At 42.6% G+C, this 21,331-nt stretch overlaps 1 protein-coding gene across 5 annotated transcripts in view; it reads right to left on the bottom strand.

Moving 5' to 3' along the window:
- P4HA1 (prolyl 4-hydroxylase subunit alpha 1) overlaps positions 1 to 21,331 on the bottom strand; it is a 77,716-nt gene that overhangs the window by 19,999 nt on the left and 36,386 nt on the right. For 3 of the 5 annotated variants that reach the window (XM_056530448.1, XM_056530446.1, XM_056530449.1), the window contains exons 4-10: positions 21,098 to 21,249; positions 20,373 to 20,510; positions 19,967 to 20,206; positions 15,007 to 15,194; positions 14,738 to 14,914; positions 10,724 to 10,794; positions 4,656 to 4,755 (exon numbers count right to left, since the gene is read on the bottom strand). In XM_056530448.1, the coding sequence (XP_056386423.1) occupies positions 4,656 to 4,755; positions 10,724 to 10,794; positions 14,738 to 14,914; positions 15,007 to 15,194; positions 19,967 to 20,206; positions 20,373 to 20,510; positions 21,098 to 21,249 (1,066 nt within the window). Of the gene's footprint in view, positions 1 to 4,655; positions 4,756 to 9,934; positions 10,006 to 10,723; positions 10,795 to 14,737; positions 14,915 to 15,006; positions 15,195 to 19,966; positions 20,207 to 20,372; positions 20,511 to 21,097; positions 21,250 to 21,331 lie in introns of all 5 variants that reach the window. The other 2 variants (XM_056530447.1, XM_056530450.1) reach the window with 1 other exon arrangement.

Here is a 21,331-nt window from a genome sequence, read left to right as displayed (position 1 = left end):
ATTGTATGTCATAAATATGTCAGTGCGTACACAAGCTCCATTTAAATTATGTACAAATTAATAATCTGTGCTCACCCTAATGTTATAGAGGTGCTACTTAACTATACAATAATGTACCCTTTAATAAGAGATGTCAGTCCCATATACTGTTTTCTCTTTAGTATCTGCAGTTTGTTCCTTTTCTTCTTTTGTGTTAGAAGACACTCCATGTGCCATATTTAATCCATACTAATGAATGTAATGGCATGCTATGACACAGTAAAGAAATTATGTAGCATTTGCTCAGTTTCTTGTGCTACGCCTATGCAGCTAAAGCTATTGATGGACTAGATTTCCCAATGTGCAATTATCATTGGTTGGACGCTGTCCAATGATTTAAAGGAGTAGTCCAGTGTTGAACAATTTATCCCCTATCCTATGGATAGTGGATAAGTTGCAGATCGCGGGGAGTCCGACCGCTGGGGCCCCCCGCGATCTCCTGTACGGGGCCCCTGCAGCCCGCGGGAAGGGGGCGTGTCGACCACCGCAGGAAGCAGCGGCCGACACGCCCACTCAATACAACTCTATGGCAAAGCCGAAGCACTGCATTCAGCAATCTCCGGCTCTGCCATAGCGATCTATTGAGGGGGCGTGTCGGCCGCCGCTTCGTGCGGTGGTCAACACCCGCTATATGGCCGGAGAGCCTGGCCCCCGTACAGAGAGGTGGCAGGGGGCCCCAGCGGTCGGACCCCCCACGATATCAAACTTATCCCCTATCCTTAGGATAGGGGATAAGTTTTTCACCACTGGACTACCCCTTTAAGCTTGCAAATAAACTAACCCGTGTGGCAAGAGAATGCTCTCAAGCTTCTCTGCAGAAAAGGCTCAAATAACCCCCATTTAGTGTAAGGGGCACAGTACAGGGGGCATTATAAGCGAGGGACACATATGATTGGGGCATTATAAGCGAGGGACACATATGATTGGGGCATTATAAGCGAGGGACACATATGACTGGGGCATTATAAGCGAGGGACACATATGACTGGGGCATTATAAGCGAGGGACACATATGACTGGGGCATTATAAGCGAGGGACACATATGACTGGGGCATTATATGTGAGGAACACATGATTGGGGCATTATATGTGAGGGACACATATGATTGGGGCATTATATGTGAGGGACACATATGATTGGGGCATTATATGTGAGGGACACATATGATTGGGGCATTATATGTGAGGGACACATATGATTGGGGCATTATATGTGAGGGACACATATGATTGGGGCATTATATGTGAGGGACACATATGATTGGGGCATTATATGTGAGGGACACATATGATTGGGGCATTATATGTGAGGGACACATATGATTGGGGCATTATATGTGAGGGACACATGACAGGGGGCATTATATGTGAGGGGCACAGGGTTACGTGGGGACGACAACGAGGGCATTAGTATTATATGTGGGGGCAAAGGGTTACGTGGGGGGGACGACGAGGGCATTAGTATTATATGTGGGGGCACAGGACAGAGGGAATGTTTGGGAGCAGGATGGGGCATAATTAAGTGTGGGCACAGGACAAGGGGCATTATTATTATGTCAGTGGCACAGGACCAGGGGCATTAATATAACAGGGTACAGTGTGTGGTAGCATTATATTCAGAGGGTGCAGTGTGTAGCAGTATTCTATTCAGAGGGTACAGTGTGTAGCAGTATTCTATTCATCAGAGGGTACAGTGTGTAGCAGTATTATAGTCAGAGGGTACAGTGTGTAGCAGTATTATATTCAGAGGGTACAGTGCGTAGCAGTATTATATTCAGAGGGTACAGTGCGTAGCAGTATTATATTCAGAGGATACAGTGTGTAGCAGTATTCTATTCAGAGGATACAATGTGTAGCAGTATTCTATTCAGAGGGTACAGTGTGTAGCAGTATTCTATTCAGAGGGTACAGTGTGTGGCAGTATTCTATTCAGAGGGTACAGTGTGTGGCAGTATTCTATTCAGAGGGTACAGTGTGTGGCAGTATTCTAGTCAGAGGGTACAGCGTGTAGCAGTATTATATTCAGAGGGTACAGTGTGTAGCAGTATTATATTCAGAGGGTACAGTGTGTAGCAGTGTTATATTCAGAGAGCGCAGTGTGTAGCAGGGTTATAATGATTATTGTTTTCATATAAAGGATCAGACTCCGCTGACATAGTGAGGAGCCATGTGCATAGAGAAGATTTAGCTGGACCCGGCGGTATGTACCATATGAATTAGATAAGGGAAGACTATAGAGAAGACATCACCTGTAGTCACTGTTATCATTGTGTATGCTGCCTGACTGTCCCATCAGAGCTGTAGTCTATTGTAAGTTCTGCAGTTATGATGGGTGAAACAACAACTCCCAGCATAACCTTACCACTGCTTAGGTCATACTGGGAGATTTAGTTTTAAATGGTTAAAACTTCTCTAGCACTGTCCTATTCTGTGACAATTGGTATATTAATATACTGGAAATAATTTTCCGCAATGAGCTACACCTCTGGCGTCTGTCCCAACCTTTGGGGGGGGGTTATGAGTTTGGGGTGACACCATTTTTACCATATCGGGTGACACCAACCCTAGCAATGCCACTGTCTTCAGGCATCCACTGCGGCCCTTTAGGAGTACCACAGTGGCTGCTTGGGAGAAGAGCCAACGTCAGACCACAGTAACGAACGTCATAATTGCAGGAAGTGGAGCGTGCGTAAATCCTGTTATATCCTGTATTATACTCCAGAGCTGTACTCACTATTCTGCTGGTGGGGTCACAGTGTACATACATTATTCATCCTGTACTGATCCTGAGTTATTTCCTGTATTATACTCCAGAGCTTTCTGCAAACCTGTCTTTAAAAATCTAAGTTGGTAATATTTTTTATAATTGGAATGGGGGATTTTGCGATTAGCTGGACTTGTCTATGGCGTAAAATAGTCTATCACTGGCTCTGTGTAAGCGACACTGTCAGACTCCTCTAGTGTCATTTTATCTCTCTAGTAACAGAAGTGTTGTGCAGTGGAGTTCACTATGCCTTTCACGTTCTGTTCTCTGGTGTTTTGTCAGGTAAGGTGTCTTTTCAGGATAATGCAGCATTATTTCTGGCCATTTTATGACTAATATGTAAATTCCCCCTTGGTTACCCCTCTTTAGGCTCCATCTCTGTGTCAGCTTTCCCTGTACAGTGGATGTAGAGTAGACTTCATTGCTCACTATCACTTATCATAAATGTTCTTTCCAGACTTTTTACCTTGGTGGTCTGTCCTAAGGATAGATCATCAATGTCTGATCAGCAGGGGGCTGAGACATGGCCGATCAGATGTTCGTGCAAGCTTCGGATCTGGCACGCATACAAAATTACCATGGCCGTAAGCCATTGTGTAGTAGTGGCACTGAATCACTGCAGCTTGGCTCCCATTGACTTGAACGTGAGCTGAGCTGCACTAACCCAGCAGCACCAATATACAATGAACGGTGCATGGCTTACGGCCCTGTTCATTTGTTTTAATGTTTTAATGTGTCAAGTGTCTTAATGTTTTGAGTCTTTAAGACTGCTTATATATTGTATACAAGATTAAAATTGGTTATTTTAGTATGTTAACTTGAGTTGTCCTCATTGAGCATGATGGAGTGGGCCCGTGTCCCGCATGTTTTAGGTCCCTAGCAATGCTCCTGGGAGACTATTTATAGCAATCATTTGATTGCCAATACTGTCCAGTGCTATGCACAGGCATAGCACTGATCAGTGTTATCGGTTATCTTCTACTCTGGTCTGCTTGATCTCGGACCAGAGCAGAAGACCCCTGGAGACGACTGGAGGCAGGTGAGGGGACCTCCAGCTGCCATGCTGGATGATCGGATCCCCGCGGGTGATCTGATCATCCTTTTTACGCCCGCATTGGTGCAGATCCCGTAGTCTGTATTGATCACGGCATCTGAGGGGTTAATGGCAGACTTCAACGTGATCGCTGATGTCAGCCATTACCGGCGGGTCCCTGGCTGCTGATAGCAGTTGGGACCTGCCGTGCATGATGAGAGAACAGCTCCAGTGCTCGCCTCATGTACAGGACGTAAATGTACATCCTGGTGCGTTAAGTGCCAGGGCACCAGAACGTACATTTAAGTCCTGTGTCATTAAGGGGGTTAATAAATTCAGTACAGTAAAAGGCCCCGTCAAATGCATGCTTATACTTTGCTTATGTTAAAGTTAGCAGGAGCTGCATACAATTGGAAATTTTTTAATGTTTTGGCGATTCTCAAAAGTTTACGACAATTAATAGCAAAATACACACTGTATATCAATGACTTACAAACCCCCCCCCCCCCCCCCCCCCGAATAACTTTGCAAAAATCCTGTGCATGCACCTGCAGATATTTATTTATATGTTTTTAAATATGTATGACTATATTGGTTGCACAATGTGTTTACTGAACAAGGAACACCACAAAAGGGACAAATGGTAACAATAACTGATTGAACAGCTGCAGAAAGACGCACAGGCCACAGGAGAATATTCAATTGTTGGCTTATACTTCGTTTTTTTATATGTTTGTTTATTCTTCTTTATGTTATTTGAAGCCTATAATTATATTCTTTATGTTATTTGAAGCCTATAAACATTTCAGTCAACTTACCTGCAGTTCCTCTGCTGTAGACACGTCTAGCCCTGTTAATTCTTGTATTCTTGCATTAATTCGGGCAATCACAGGGTCCTCGTAGCCAGAGAGCCAAGCACTGGTGTAAAAGGAAGGACAGGGGCATAGATTAGAAGTCTAGTCAGATACAAACAAGTTTCACAGCTCTTTAAGTATAGGCTCGTTTAACATGCAAAGTGCTAGTGCTATAGTGACATTTGGAGAGGCTAGCATTGCTACTCTGCAGGCATACGGATTACAAAGGCATTTACAAACCAACTCAATACTGCACTATGGTTCTCTACTGTGTATTTCTGCATTAATGTGGGGCATAGAGTATTCATGAGCAAATCTCCCCTATACTTTGTTCGCTACAGTAAGGCAGGGTTCATACTGAGGAATGCCAGCAATTACTGATTAAGTCAACGCTAGGGCCACGTGGACATTGTCGTCCCCATAGAAGGCAAAGTATTCTGGCAAAAAAATTATTTTAGCGGCAGAATCTCAGTGTCGCTAGCTCCACCACCAAAATGCTGTTGTGGGCACTGAAGTGAAATCCCATTAATGGAATTCTGCTGCACCGGAATTTCCGAGTGGAATTTTAAAACAGAAGTACGATAAGAATTCAACAGTATGAACCTACCATATATACTCTAGTATAAGCAGAGTTTTTCAGCACGATTTTTCGTGCTGAAGACGCCCCCCCTCGGCTTATACTCGAGTGAACTCTCTGCCTGTCAATCCCTTCATCAGTGGTCTTCAACCTGCGGACCACCAGATGTTGCAAAACTACAATTCCCTTTTTGACCGGGGTGCGGGGGGGGGGGGGGGGGGCTTCTTCTCCACGCTTCGGCTCCGGAGTACTGACGTTGCCTTGATGACTACGCACAGGGACGTTCATGCGCAACGTCCCTGTGCGTCGTCGTCAAGGCAACGTCACTACTCTGGGGCCGAAGCGCGGAGAAGAGGCCCCCCCCGGTGAAAACGGACAGCACGCAATGACCAACCATCCCCCACAGGACGGTCCCTGCAGCATAGTTGGCCCGGACCAGCTCACCCTAATGTCCCACCGATGGGAGGCGAGTACAAAACAAAAGGGGGAGGGGGGCTGGATGATTATGAAGGCCGCAGTGGTCTTCAACCTGCGGACCTCCAGAGGTTTCAAAACTACAACTCCAAGCATGCCTGGACAGCCGATTGCTGTCCGGGCATGCTGGGAGTTGTAGTTTTGCAACAGCTGGAGGTCCACAGGTTGAAGACCACTGATGAAGGGATTGACAGGGGGCGATGATGAAGGGAGGGGATGATGACGGGGGTCTGGATGATTACATGGGGGGGGCGATGTATTTCCCACCCTAGGCTTATAGTCTAGTCACTAACTTTCCCTGGGTTTTGGGGGTAAAATTAGGGGCCTCGGCTTATATTCAGGTCGGCTTATACGCGAGTATATACAGTACAGTGTATTCAATAAAACCTACAGTATTAGACATGAGGTAAAAAAAATGATATATAAAAAGCTAAGGCTCCCTTCACATATGCCCATTGTCCGGTGGAGTTTCCCTCCGGAGCTGTAGAAAAAGCACCAGAGGAAGACGGATAGCAGAAGTGATCGCATTAATTTGATTAGGACAATGTACATTCATGGATGCTGGACGGTGGAACACGCCGCATGGGCATCTGACAGGGGAATGCATCTTGCTATGTTCCCCTGTTCTGCATGAACAATTAATGAACGCCGGATCCTAAGCAAGTGATGCATTTTAGGCATCAGTAGCGGCGAGTTTGGCTGCATATCAGTGTTAAGTTCCGCCCAGGGCCACAAAACTGATCTGAATGGGTCCATTGCACAATGGACACCAATGGTTCCCAACGCTTTGTGCTTTTGCAGATCCACCACCTGTTGTTCATATGGGGTTAGGTTTTTAATAGTCTTAACTATATACCACACATTGTGGAAATTTCCCTCCTTTGCATCTGCAGAGATGAAACACTCAGAAATAGAAAATTTTAACTTCTAGCAAAGCTACTCTGTCCATTCTAGCACCTCCTTCCTCACAGTAAACAGAGTTGAAAATATCCTTTTTCCAAAGTCATTAAAGTACAGTAACCCTTTTGAGAGCCCAAATTCCTAGAGTGCCAGCAAACAGTTACGTGTTTTCTGTATGTGTCACATCATAGGCTGCCCGGGTTCATTAAGGAAGAGTTGGGTGGATATTGGCTAGAAGCCAGCGTAACTTGCCACGTACTTTGTAATGTACTGTGAATTGTGCAAAGAAGGCTGTATGGGTGCTTCACAGCAGACTTGGCTGTAGGAGTATTAAAAAATACACAAACCTAAAGAAATAAAACCTCTGGAAGAAGCTACAAGCCCATGAACATCACTTTGCTATAAACTTAAAGCATTATCACTTTCCTATAAACTTAAAGCATTACCTGCATATATTAAACAGGTTTTGCAGTATTAGAAAACCATATTTAAATAAAACAAAACACCCCAAGATATATTACTTACTAAAATATTGTTATCACAAGTTGTACTACTGGCAGGTTTGCTTGAAATTGTCTCAGCAGCTCCCTGGTCCCCCCTTCTGTTGTTTCAGAAGGTGTGGCAGAATCTTGTTTCAGATCTAGCCACACCCCACGAGTGATGTCATCACCACTGGGCCAGCCCCTTCAGCCCACATAACCATGTAATTGGGACATTTAGGAAAGAATGATGGTGTACAGCATGTGGTCTTGCTTTGAGCAACGCCACAGGCAGACGAGCAGACTGAATGAATAGAACAGGTTTTGCAGACTGTTTTGCTTTGTAAAGCAATGTTCTGCAGTAGCTCTGGACAGGTGGGGGAGCAAGAGTGCCATAGGAGGCGAGTAGGCATGGTGGAAGGGCTATGATTGAGAGCTGTGCATTTTGGGAATTTTAGTACTGAGCAATTGCTCAACCAGTAAATGTCTAACATGATAGAGGGGAGAAGACTACAGATGCACAAAACATAGATTTTTGGTGGTTCTAAACTATGTTAGACAGACCAGCAATGCTTTGTGCTTTTGCAGATTTTTATTTTCACCCAACGTCAGAATACCCCTTCAGCTATGTTATTATGGTAGTAGATAGGTAGTAAGTTTTGAAAAATTTTGCTGCAATATGTGTTGTAATTTTTTTCAACAGGGGGCTGAATTTTGGTTATCTTTTCTGTTATTTATCACATTATTTGTCTTTGTCATTTCAAAAAGCTTTACGGAGGCATGTGAAATTACAGTTTTGATGGGTGGGGGTCTCGGAGCGGAGACTTTCACAGGTCAGTGAAATGAGCGAGGAGAAGCGCAATTCTATCAATCCACATCCTGCTTTACAGGATGGCACCACAGACTTTAAATTGAGTTGCAGGACTGAGATCACTATTGCACTTTGCTTCTTGTTCAACCAAATAAAACCCCTATATCTCAGAAAGGTAAGATACCAAGTTTATCAGGACACCAGAAGCTATAAAATTATATTAAAAAACTAAATTGTTTTGTACTGACCACAACTTCCCACAGATGTTTAAGTGCTTAAAATTCTCTTATAAATGATGATCTTCCCCAATATTTGTGTTCAATACTTACAAAAGAGCAATATGACCACTGTTCCCTACCATTGCAACAAGGATATCTAAGGTATGATGACTTTTTACAGTTTCAAAAGCCTGGACTTGATATACTGAGAATTTATATGATCCCATGACAGAAAAACAGCGTGCTCATCGCTAAAGCATAAAGTTCTCCATATGTATGTGCGTTTTATTTTAACCCATATTATTATATTATCCCTAGATGTAAACAGGGCAGGACAGGTAAACTAGACAATCATTATAAACTTTTTTTTAATACTGCTAAGATATAAATGGATTTATCTACAGCTGACTGGTAAGGTCACATTTGCACGGTCATATTTTTGTCATTCTTGTATACTAATAACTACTTCTTAAGCTCCGCATGTTAAACCTCTTGCAAATGACATTGCTTTGATTTGTATTTATATCGTAATACAATTTCTGTAGAGAAGCATTAATAGAATACAATTTTAAAATAGGGCTACAAAACCGGATCAATAACATAGTGAAGAGGCTATACCTGAAAAGCAAATCAAGATTATGTATTGCTACATATAGAAGAAACAGGTTATAAGCAGCAGAAGGTGTCACCTGGCCCTTGAGTAGTCTATTGTTTTATGGGGGGAAAATATAGATCCAGGACATGCATCAGCCATAGAAATTTTTCCAAAATACAGATAAGGTTAGAGACCTTTTATGGTTAGTACCCAAGATAAAAATGAAGCATTTCTAGGAAACAAATACACGATAATAGAATTCAAATGCTGTATTAAGTTGGGGTCTTGGCCTTCAAAGCAATCTGTTTACAAAGCATACCTCCAGTGAAAAATAAAAATGTCAGTGTTTAGATCCTCATGTTAATAACTTAAATGAATTAGGAAAGATCTACAATACAAATGGCTGAGCCTTGATGGTAAATTATTAACGGACAAGAAGGCATCTGCCATGTTAATGATATAGCTCCCCTATAGCAACCTGTTTATGGTCAATGGAGATTTATCAAAACCTGCCCAAAGGAAACATTGCTGAGTTGCCTACAGCAACCAATCAGATAGCTTCTTTCATTTATTAGAGGCCTTTTAAAAAATGAAAGAAGCGATCTGATAGGTTGCTATGGGCAACTCAGCAGCTCTGGTTTTGATATATTTCCCCCAATGGCTTTTTCACATAACTGTCAATCTATACCATATTAGTCCACTCCTAAACACCGGCTAACTATGTGCCAAGGCTGTTGTAATCACAGCATGCTGTCTTGTTTTATACAGCAGAAAAAGGGTATACCTGCCATAACAGATCAAAGGGTCATTATTTTGGCATATTTTGATTAAAGGGGCCTACAGACATGTTTGACATACACCCCAGGAACCTTCCCAGCACATACGGCAGACGTACGTTGCAATTGGAATGTGAAAGTAAAGTTATCCAAATTTCTTCCTATTGTACCCCATACTGGAATGAATAGCATATGTAGTCTGCAAGAGAGTGAAGCTAACAGCACTCAGAGTTTAATTCTAGATAACAAATTTACAGCCTGATCTTAATCAGCTGAATCACTGGAGGTATGCTTTAAGTTGACCAAATCCTTCACAGAGAAGAATAATCCATTTGGCAACAATGGTGACAAATGGGTTTGGATAACTCTCTCCCGTCGAGACAGATCCATATGTTTACAGGGCTTTCCCTTACCTTTTAGAAACTCTGTATTGTGCAGTGGTCAACTGTCCTGTCACAGGGTCATGCACTGTAGCCCGTCTCAGCTACAAAAAGAGAAAGGACTATGCTTTAATTTGGGAGCAGGCATGATGTGTGAGGTGCCTGGGGTTCTGATTGGTTGGGGTAAATTCTCGCTAGACTAAGCAGCCATTCTTGTATATACCATATAGTAAACACAGTCAGGTTAACACTGCATAAAGTTTGGCTGCATATTTAATTTTGCTTGGGCTTTATTGCCTGTAATTAAAAAAAGGCCACTTTTTTATCCAACTTTTTTTCTCGCGGATTAAAGCTTAAAAAGAAGGAGTAAAATTCAATGCGTCACAAAATTTTACGCAGTGTGAACCTGGCCCAACTATAATTCAATCTACAATTTGATGTCCTTTCGCTTTTTATGAGAGACACTGGAAATGATCACTTATTGGTGCAGAGTTCAAGCCCGACCCCTTTAGCTTTTATATCTAAATTTAAAATTGAAGAAGTACAATAATGTTAGAGTATTTTTTAAAGGAAATATAGGTATACAAGGTTGTATAATGAAAAATCTTTATTGTCAATATAGTAAAAAGCCATTAGAAACCAACTTTAGCATGCATACAAAATAGATTTAAACTATAAGGATGGATTACTCTGCACCAGCAGTGACCAGATCAAACTGTTCTATCTGGAAAGCAATCCTGATACCTCAGTTGCTTTTCAAAGAAAAAAGTCCTAGCCCACACAATGGGTTACAAGTAGAGTTATGGAACACTTGTGGCTTACCTTTTACTAATTCTGTAGTGAGCAGTCTCCAGGACTCCTGTGATAGGGTTGGAAATGGTGGCTCGCCTCAACTGTGAAGCCAACCAATCACAAGAGTTGTAACAAGCAAAAACAAAAAAAATGTACCCAACCAATCAGAAGCCCATTGGGCGCAAGCAATGTTGTAAGTCAACACATAAAAAAGGGTAAGGGCACTAACTCCGTAGTAGACCATAGGCCACGGATACATCTACACCAAAAATTTAGGCCAAAGAAAATGGTCATAAAAGTATTAATCTTTATTTCACAATGCCTAAATCAATTGAACAAATAACAAAAACATAAGTGAAAAGTCGATTACACACACACACAGAAGAAGAGATGAGGATATCACATAAAGTGCCTAGTTGCAGTTGTCGACCTACACCTATTATTATGTTGGTCGACAACTGCAACTAGGCATTTTATGTGATATCCTCATCGCTTCTTCTGGGTGTGTAATTGTCTTTTCATTTATGTTTTTGTTATAATTTGTTCAATTGTTTTAGGCATTGTGAAATAAAGATTAATACTTTTTTGACGATTTTCTTTGGCCTCAATTTTTGGTGTACAATGTTTTAAGTGCAGGCAACAAACAGTAACATCCTTTATGCAATATCTCCAGTATTAGGCTTTGCAAAACATTTCGCCAAACTTTTGCTAATCATCTAAGCAGGTAAAATACCAATTTTGCACATTTGATTGGTTTGGGTTATTTAAAAGACTCAATCATTAACTGTGAAGCAGAAAAAACGTATTGATAACTCATAGCATATCTTGGGTTTGAAACCAGAATCTGGCACTATAGGTAGATGACCATGACTGGACCTAGTCACCCATCCTCTTCCTGGGTCAATGGAAGAGTCAGTTTATAATGATCATCTCGAAAACAAAAAGTTAAAGAAATCGCTAAATTAATAATAATTTTGGTAAATTGTTCAGAAATGGTAGATCTTAGGAGATATAAAAATCACGAACAGAGATCCCCTTTAATTTTGTGGTACTATGGTTCTGTAATACTAACATTTGCCACCTGAAATAATGCAATAGTGTGCAAATTCCAAGCGTATTTTCAAGGTTGTGGAATAAAGGCTCACCACTATTACACTACAGTTCCCAGACTTTCCTTTATACTGAAGTCAATGTGCTAAGAAATCTACAATACAATGTGATGAAGGGTGGGAAGATTCTCCGACAATTGTGACTACAGCACCACCCAAAACCTGCATACAACAGGGCTATAGAATCCGCATTCTTTCGCCTTGAAACTGGACTAAAAGGGCACTGCCCCATCTGAATAGGATATCTTTACACATGTCATGTTATAAAATCTTACTTTTTTTCTTTATCAGGACAGGTACAACACATTTCGGTTGCTGAAAAAGAATGACCCTTGTGTGTTGTACGTATCCTAATACAATACGTCAGATCTTACAAGCTGACTTGTGACCATATCATATTCGGACAAGGCGTGTTCTTTAGTCTATTATGAATAAAATCCAATGTGTGATCATTCCTTTATTATTACACAATAAAATAATACTTTATTATATCACAGCTACAGTAGGGATCAAAAGTTTGGGCACCCAGGTCAAAATTTGTATTAATGTGCATAAATAAGCCAAGGAAAGATGGAAAAATCTCCAAATGGCATCAAATTACAGATTAGTCATTCTTATAATATGTCAACAAAAGTTAGATTTTATTTCCATCGTTTACACTTTCAAAATAACAGAAAGAAAAAAAATGGCATCTGCAAAAGTTTGGGCACCCTGCAGAGTTAATATCTTGTACTGCCCCCTTTGGCAAGTATCACAGCTTGTAAATGCTTTTTGTAGCCAGCCAAGAGTCTTTCAATTCTTGTTTGAGGTATCTTTGCCCATTCTTCCTTACAAAAGTCCAGTTCTTTGATATTTCTGGGCTGTCTGTCACGCACTGCTCTTTTAAGGTCTATCCATAGATTTTCAATTATGTTGAGGTCAGGAGATTGCGAAGGCCATGGCAAAACCTTCAGTTTATGCCTCTTAATGTAATCCCATGTGAATTTCAAGGTGTGATTAGGATCATTATCCATTTGTAGAAGCCATCCTCTCTTTAAAAGGGGTTCTCCGGTGCTTAGACATCTTATTCCCTATCCAAAGGATAGGGGATAAGATGCCTGATCGCGGGAGTCCCACCGCTGGGGACCCTCGTGATCTTGCACGCGGCACCCCGTTTATAATCAGTCTCCGGAAAGTGTTCGCTCCGGGTCTGATTACCGGCGTCCACGGGCGACGGCGTGTGACGTCACGCCTCCACCCTCATGTGACGTCACGCTCCGCCCCTCAATGCAAGCCTATGGGAGGGGGCGTGACAGCTATCACGCCCCCTCCCATAGGATTGCATTGAGGGGCGGAGGCGTGACGTCACACGCCGTCGGCCCTATGGTCGCCGGTAATCAGACCCGGAGCGAACACGCTCCGGGGACTGATTATAAACGGGGTGCCGCGTGCAAGATCATGGGGGTCCCCAGCTGCGGGACTCCCGCGATCAAGCATCTTATCCCCTATCCTTTGGATAGGGGATAAGATGTCTAAGCACTGGAGAACCCCTTTAACTTCAGCTTTTTCACAGATGGCATCCAAGTTAGCATCCAAAATTTTCTGAAATTTTATTGAATCCATTTTTCCTTCTACTCGTGAGATGTTCCAGGTGCTACTGGCTGCAATACAACCCCAAAGCATGATTGATCCACCCCCATGATTAACAGTTGGACAGAGGTTCTTTTCATTAAATTCTGTTCCCCTTCTCCAAACGTACCTTTGCTCATTCCCGGCCAAAAAGTTCAATTTTAACCTCATCGGTCCACAAAACTTGTTTCCAAAATACATCAGGCTTGTCTAAATGTTCATTTGCAAAGTTCAAACGCTGATTTTTGTGGTGAGGATGTAGAAGAGGTTTTCTTCTCATGATTCTTCCATGAAGACCATATATGTACAAGTATCTCTTTATAGTGGAATAGTGTACCACAACTCCAGTGTCAGATCATTCTGGAGGGATTGTGCAGTCAAATGTGGGTTTGAATTGTTTTTCTCACAATCCTGCGAGCTGTTCTGTGATATTTTTCTTGGTCTTCTAGATCTTTAACTTCAACTGTTCCTGATGACTGCCATTTCTTAATTACATTCCGAACAGAGGATATTGACATCTGAAAACCTTTTGCTATCTTCTTATAGCCTTCTCCAGCTTTGTGAGCGTCAACTATTTTCAGTTTCAGATTTCTAGACAACTGCTTAGAAGAACCCATGGTGCTGATTGTTGGGGCAAGGTCAGATGAGTCTGGGCATTTAAAACCTTTGTTCTCAATCATTGTCTGGGAAGACCAGTTGATGTCAATCTCAATCCACGACACTGGCAGGTCTCAGCTTTGCAAAGGGGGCAGTGCATGCTAAAAATTCTGCAGGGTGCCCAAACTTTTGCAGATGCAATTTTTTTTTCTGTTATTTTGAAAGTGTAAATGATGGAAATAAAATCTAACTTTTGTTGACATATTATAAAAATGTCTAATCTGTAATTTGATGCCTTTTTGAGATTTTCCATCTTTCCTTGGCTTCTTTATGCAAATTAATACAAATTTTTACCTGGGGTGCACAAACTTTTGACCCCCCACTGTATAATGCAGGACCCTCTACGCTACAGTTATCTCCTGTACAAAAAACAAGAAGAGGCATTCACCAAATGTAAAAAATCTTTGGTTCTCCTAGGCATATTAAAGTGCAAAGTAATTTAACCAAATTATGAAATACAAACAGTTTTACAGTCTTCATGGTACTGTAATCAGAAACTAGGACATTGGAGAAACTGGCAGCTTAGTAGATTTATTCATTTCTATTGAGAAGCAAAGCAAATTACAAATCCTGTTTGGCCTGTGGTTATTTGATGGAGCATGTTAGGAACAAGAAGATCCATACTGGAATAGAATGTCTATAGCAAAAGGCAATGCAGTCAACTACTCACCCTGGGTTTTGCAAGCTCTTTGACCTTTTCAATCTCCTTATCAGAAATGATTTCATGGTATCTCACAATGCGAGGTTTGTCCCATTCATCCTCTTGCTTTGAAGGAGAAAGGATGAAGGTAGGGTTCCTATTTCCATCATAGTATCGGCAGAACAGCCTCTTTTGTCTGCGCGGAGTCTAGGGCAGGGAAAGAATATGGTGTAGACATTCAAGGGAGGTGTATAGTTTATTGAGGAGGTATAAATGTACAACATAAGAAGGACACTTACCATTTTAATACCTTCTCCACGGCACAACATTTCATACTTCTGTCTTTCTGGTAAATGATCAATGGGGCGACCCTTTTTTGTTTTTGGCTCTGCATCTTTGGAATCAGAGGAGCTGGATTTATTTTCTTCTTTTGTCATGATATATTCAAAATATTTCAGATTGCCGTTTCCTCTTTGGTGTTCAGGATCTAGCATAAAAATAAAAAAAATTAGTTAGTCAAAAGAGGTATTTAAATAAGACTAATCACCCCAAGATATATAACTTCGTAAAATAGGATTATCACAAATTGTACTGGCTTCAGTGTGCTTGTGTGCGATTCACACACAAGCACAGTTCTTTCATTGTCAGTGTGGTGTTTTCTCAACAAATCCCTGGTTCCCCCTTTTTTCCCCCCAAGATAACACATCATTCTCTGCCTCTGCTTTCTCAGGAGTTGTGGCTGGATCTGGTCTTTGAGCTGCAATTCTGCCCCCTGAGTTATGTCATCACCTCTGACCAGCCCCTATAGCCTACATCACCATCTCCCTATCATATACATATTGGGACATTTAGGGAAGGAGGAGAATGTTTACACCATGCTGACTTGTGCTAAATAATGCCACAAGCAGAGGAACAGACAGAATGAATACAGCAGTTGTTGCAACCTCATAGTTCGTACAATAGTCTGCTGTGTAGAGCAAGGTTCTGCAACAGCTCTGAATGGAAGAACTGGCAGGAGTGCTGTGGGAGGGAAGTAGGCAGGGTGGGAGGACTAAGTAAAGAGCTAAGGGAAAGCAATGCTTTCTGAGAAGGGTAAGTACAATCTGAAAGTACAGGACAAAGATCCTGAAAAATTAATTTTGCTAATTTTGTTGATTTTTGGTGGTCCCAGAACTGGGGCAAACAGGTAAGCAATGCTACATACTTTTTTTTAACCTTAATGTGCTGTAAACTGGTAGTGTAAAAGATACAAAATACTAAGAGTTGTCCTCTTCAGTAAATGTAATAAAGACCATTCCTAATAGCATTTTTTTTAGAAAACCTAACAACCAACTAGGCCGGAAGGCTATGTTCTCATTTTCTAACCTATCCATAAAACCCTTATATCCTTACTCCCAACTAGCAGACAACTCACAACTCACAACTTGGGTGGGTGGGGGGTGCGACTTGGCAAAGTTTAGCAAAAATTATGGTAACTTAACAGTGTTATTATTTGGACATAAAAAGCAGTGAGAAACTTAGTAATTTTAACATTTAGAGGATTTTGGCATTGGTAACCACAAATTTTGTACCACAATTTTACATGCCGGAATTTACAAGTGTTGTAAGATCTGTATACAAAATCTGTATGTAAGAACATTATGTGTATTTTAAAGTGCAGTGAAGGGGAATGAAAACAAGTACATGTACATACGAAGGGACTTTGAGATCAGATCTATTCAGTTCTATTTTTCAGCAGAGCACTGTGCATTTCTTGTGATCTAATAATCTTATAATGGCTTTGGCCAGCTTGTAATTAATAGTGACAGCTCCAATCCCCGCAGTACTTCATCAGTGTGGCTACGTTCTCCCAAAGCCAGGATGAGATATTATAAGAAATGCCTAATCTAGATACAGTTCAGGTTAAATAGGATGTACTAGTATCTGTTTACTCTGCATGCTAACAAAGACTGAACGCCTGAAAACCTTGACAGAAAATTTACATAGCGAGTGTATAATGTGATGGGTAGTTATATATACCATGCAGTTCCTATCCTATTTTAACCCCTTAAGGACCAAGCCCATCTTCACCTTAAGGACCTGGCCAATTTTATTTTTGCGTTTTCGTTTTTCCCTCCTCGCCTCCTAAAATCCATAACTCTTTTATATTTCCATCTACAGACCCATATAAGGGCTTGTTTTTTTGTGTGACCAATTGTACTTTGTAATGAAACCTCTCATTTTACCATAAAATGTACGGCAAACCCGTAGGGAGGAGATTTAAATGAAAACCAAAATTTTGCACATTTTGGAGGGTTTTGTTTTCGCACTGTACAATTTACGGTAAAAATTACATGTGTTCTTTATTCTATGGGTCAATACGATTAAAATAATACTCATGGCTAGATACTTTTTTATTTATTTAAATTTTTTTTTTAAGCGGTACAAAAATATAAAAAAAATAAAATAAAATAAATCCGTTCCAAACGGACCATCGTTTGTTGAAACCATTGCATGTTGAGGGATCCATGCAATGTAAAGTATAGGACAGTGGTCTACAACCTGCGGACCTCCAGATGTTGCAAAACTACAACACCCAGCATGCCCGGACAGCCGTTGGCTGTCCGGGCCTGCTGGGTGTTGTAGTTTTGCAACATCTGGAGATCCGCAGGTTGAAGACCACTGGTAGAGGAAGTTGTACTCACCTGTCCCCGCCGCTCCGGACAGTCACCGCTCATCACCGCTGCCCGGGATATCGCCGTCCATCGCTGTCGCCACGTCCCCGAGGTGTCCCCGACGCTCCAGCAAGGCCTCTGCTTTCCCGGCACCCGCGCGCTTAGTCGCCGCCATCACGTCGCTACGTACGCCGCTCCTATTGGATGATGGGACGGCGTGCGCAGCGACGTGTTGACGACGATTGAGAGCGCCGATGATGCAGGGGATCCTGAAGAGGACAGTCCGGAGCCCCGAGGACAGGTAAGAGACATCACCGGAGCTCACGGGGCACCGTAAACGGCTATCGGGTGGCAGCTGAAGCAGTCTGCGCTGCCGGATAGCCGTTTATGCGATGGCCCCGACATACAAAAGCATCGTATGTTGATGCTGCCTTCAACATGTGATGGCCTCTGAGAGGCCATCGCATGTTGAAATTATCGTATGTCGGGGCCATCGTAGGTCGAGGGGTCACTGTATAGGAGGGCTAATTTTTTGCGCTGTGATCTGTACTTTTTATTAATGCCACATTTGCATATATAAAACTTATATCATTTTTATAATTTTTTTTTTTTTATAAGATGCTTTCGGAACACAAGGATGCCTCTGTGAAGTCCCTGCGGCCCGCGTTTACTTTAAAAACGCGGGGACCGCCGGGAGCAGGCGCACGCAGCGACGTCACTGACGTCGCATGCGTGCGCCCATGGCAACCGAGCGCGGAGCAGCGGAGAAGAAGAGTAGTAGCAAGGAAGCGCGCGCTGGTAGTAGGTAAGTGTTTAACAGCGGCGCGTCCCTTCGGTGTTCTGACCACCGATCCTCCGGTCCTGCTATGGCCGGAGCGGTGGTCGGAACACTGAATTGGGGCAGTACACAGGCATACAGCCTCAAGCCATACTTTATGGCTGGAGGCTGTATGCCTGTGGGGGACCATACTGCCAACCTAATGTGGGGGGGGACCTATACTGCACCTAATGTGGGGGGGGACCTATACTGCACCTAATGTGGGGGGGGGGACCTATACTGCACCTAATGTGGGGGGGGGACCTATACTGCACCTAATGTGGGGGGGGAACCTATACTGCACCTAATGTGGGGGGGGAACCTATACTGCACCTAATGTGGGGGGGGAACCTATACTGCACCTAATGTGGGGGGGGAACCTATACTGCACCTAATGTGGGGGGGGACCTATACTGCACCTAATGTGGGGGGGGACCTATACTGCACCTAATGTGGGGGGACTATACTGCACCTAATGTGGGGGGACTATACTGCACCTAATGTGGAGGAACATACTGTCAACGTAATGTGGGGGACTATATTGCACCTAATGTGGGGGACTATACTGCCAGCCTAATGTGGGGGACTATATTGCACCTAATGTGGGGGGACTATACTGCACCTAATGTGGGGGAACATACTGCCAACGTAATGTGGGGGACTATATTGCACCTAATGTGGGAGAACTATACTGCACCTAATGTGGGGGACTATATTGCACCTAGTGTGGGGGAACATACTGCAAGCCTAATGTGGGGGACTATATTGCACCTAATGTGGGGGAATTATACTGCACCTAATGTGGGGGGGGGGGAACTACAACCTAATGTAGGGGAACTGCTACCTAATGTGGTGGACTATACTGCCAACCTAATGTGGGGGAATTGTACTGCACCTAATGTGGGGGAATTGTACTGCACCTAATGGGGGGGAACTGTATTGCCAACCCTAATGTGGGGGAACTGTATTGCCAACCCTAATGTGGGGGAACTACAACCTAATGTGGGGGGGATCTATACTGCCAACCTAATGTGGGGGGAACTGTGCTGTGTACTTAAAGTGGTAGTCCACTAATAAGATATATAAGTGTGCATAGGAATTTATTTATGTTTTTTTTATCTATAGTCCGGCCCTCCAACGGTCTGAGGGACCGTGAACTGGCCCCCCGTTTAAAAAGTTTGAGGACCCCTGATCTATAGCAATCATTTGATTGCTAATACTGTTCAGTGCTATGCATAGGACATGATAGCACCGATCAGTATTATCGGCTATCTCCTGCTCGATCTTCGACCAGAGCAGGAGACGCCAGGAGACGGACTGAGGCGGGTGAGGGGACCTCCGCCTGCCATTACAGATGATCGGATCGCCGCGGCAGTGCTGCAGGCGATCCGATCATCTATTTGAACGTGCGCATTGCCGCAGTTGCGCATCTGAGGGGTTAATGGCGAATATCCGCGCGATCGCGGATGTCGGCCATTACAGGTGGGTTCCCGGCTGTTTATAGCAGCCGGGACCTGCCGTGTATGATGCGAGCACCGCTTCGATGCTCGTGGTCATATACAGGACGTAAATGTACGTCCTGGTGCACGAAGTACCGCCAAACCAGGATGTACATTTACGGCTGTGGTCGTTAAGGGGTTAAAGTCTTTCTACATAAAGATTACATTTCAATATAAATATCAATTCTTAACAGAGCAATGATTCTGGGGACTGCTGCTATATAGAAGACAAGTAAATAATAAATGTATATATTTGCATTACACACCATGAACTGATAGCGTGGCTTACCAAGCTCTAACAATCTTTTGGTTAACTTCAAGGCCTTTTCCAAGTCTCCTTGTTGGTATACGGCATAGCTGAGGTAATCTAGAACCAAGACCTTATCAATAGAGGATTCCTCTCCAGCATCCAGCTGCTGCAAAGCTTGCTCCATCCATAGCTCAGTGTGGTAATAGTCAGCTTCCGTATATGCAATTTTTCCCAATTCGAAGCAGTCTTCAGCATTCAGAGTGGGTTGGTGTTTTACACCTATGGCCAATAAGTCTTAGTTAGAAACTTTGATAACATGAAGTTGTTTTGGGATTAAAAGCACATAACGTGATCGTTTTCTATAAATGTTCCTCATTAAATAAGTATGCTAATTATAAAAAAAAAAATGTTAATAAATTATATATATAAAAAATCATGACATCACCTGGCAAGTTTCCTTTGGAAATAGTTTCCGTATCCAGGTTATAGGTGTCCTGTAGACGAATCAAAGCCTTGGCTGCTCCAGTCTGATCCTCATCAGTAGGAAACTGCTGACGCTGAACTGTCAAGTTGGAGATGAATCCTTGCAGGAAAATATAAATTAAAAAAAAAAGTTACAAGGAAAAAAAAATAAAAATAAAAAGACTGATGTCATAACTATTAAATGTGACATTAAAGGAGATGTCCGTTGCTCACTTTTCTTATTTTATCCGTTCCGGGCTGAAAAATAAAATAAAACAAATTTTCTCTTACCTGCCTAGGCTCCCCCGGTGCTTCGGTACAGGTGTTCAGTCCCCAGGCTGTATTTTTCTTACTTCCTGTTAGCCCGGCACGTCACACAGAGCTTCAACCTATCACCGGCCGCAGCGATGTCCCGCCTCGGCCAGTGATAGGCTGAAGCTCCGTGTGACGTGCCGGGCTAACAGGAAGTAAGAAGAATACAGCCCGGGGACCAAACGCTTGTACCGGAGCACCGGGGGAGTGTAGTCAGGCAAGAGAAAGCTTATATTTTTTTTTTTGCAGCCCGGAACTGATACAATAAGAAAAGTGAGCACCGGACATCTCCTTTAAGGGAGTCACAAAAAGTCTTGCAGCGTAATTTATGCTTTAATAAGCTCACATGAAATATAATCAGAACTATTAAGCAGGGTTCAGTTAACTACAACCTACCATCGGACATATCCTTGAGCACCAGATTCTCCAGCTCCAGCCACTCTGTATTCAGTCTCTTCATTAATTTAAATGCATTGACTGGGTGGCCTAGGAAGCCCTCTGGGTCATTTGTGGCCATTTCTGACAGTGAATCAAATTTCTCTGCCCATCTGGAGAAAAAAAAAAAGGATTGATTTAACAAGCTCAGAAAATGCAGCAGAATCACATTATTATTATCATCATCATCAACAG

This window comes from Hyla sarda, chromosome 7 (assembly GCF_029499605.1).
Source record: "Hyla sarda isolate aHylSar1 chromosome 7, aHylSar1.hap1, whole genome shotgun sequence".
Lineage (NCBI taxonomy): Eukaryota > Metazoa > Chordata > Amphibia > Anura > Hylidae > Hyla > Hyla sarda.
Note: the sequence above shows the minus strand (reverse complement) of the source record. Positions and strands in the feature narration are given on the sequence as shown.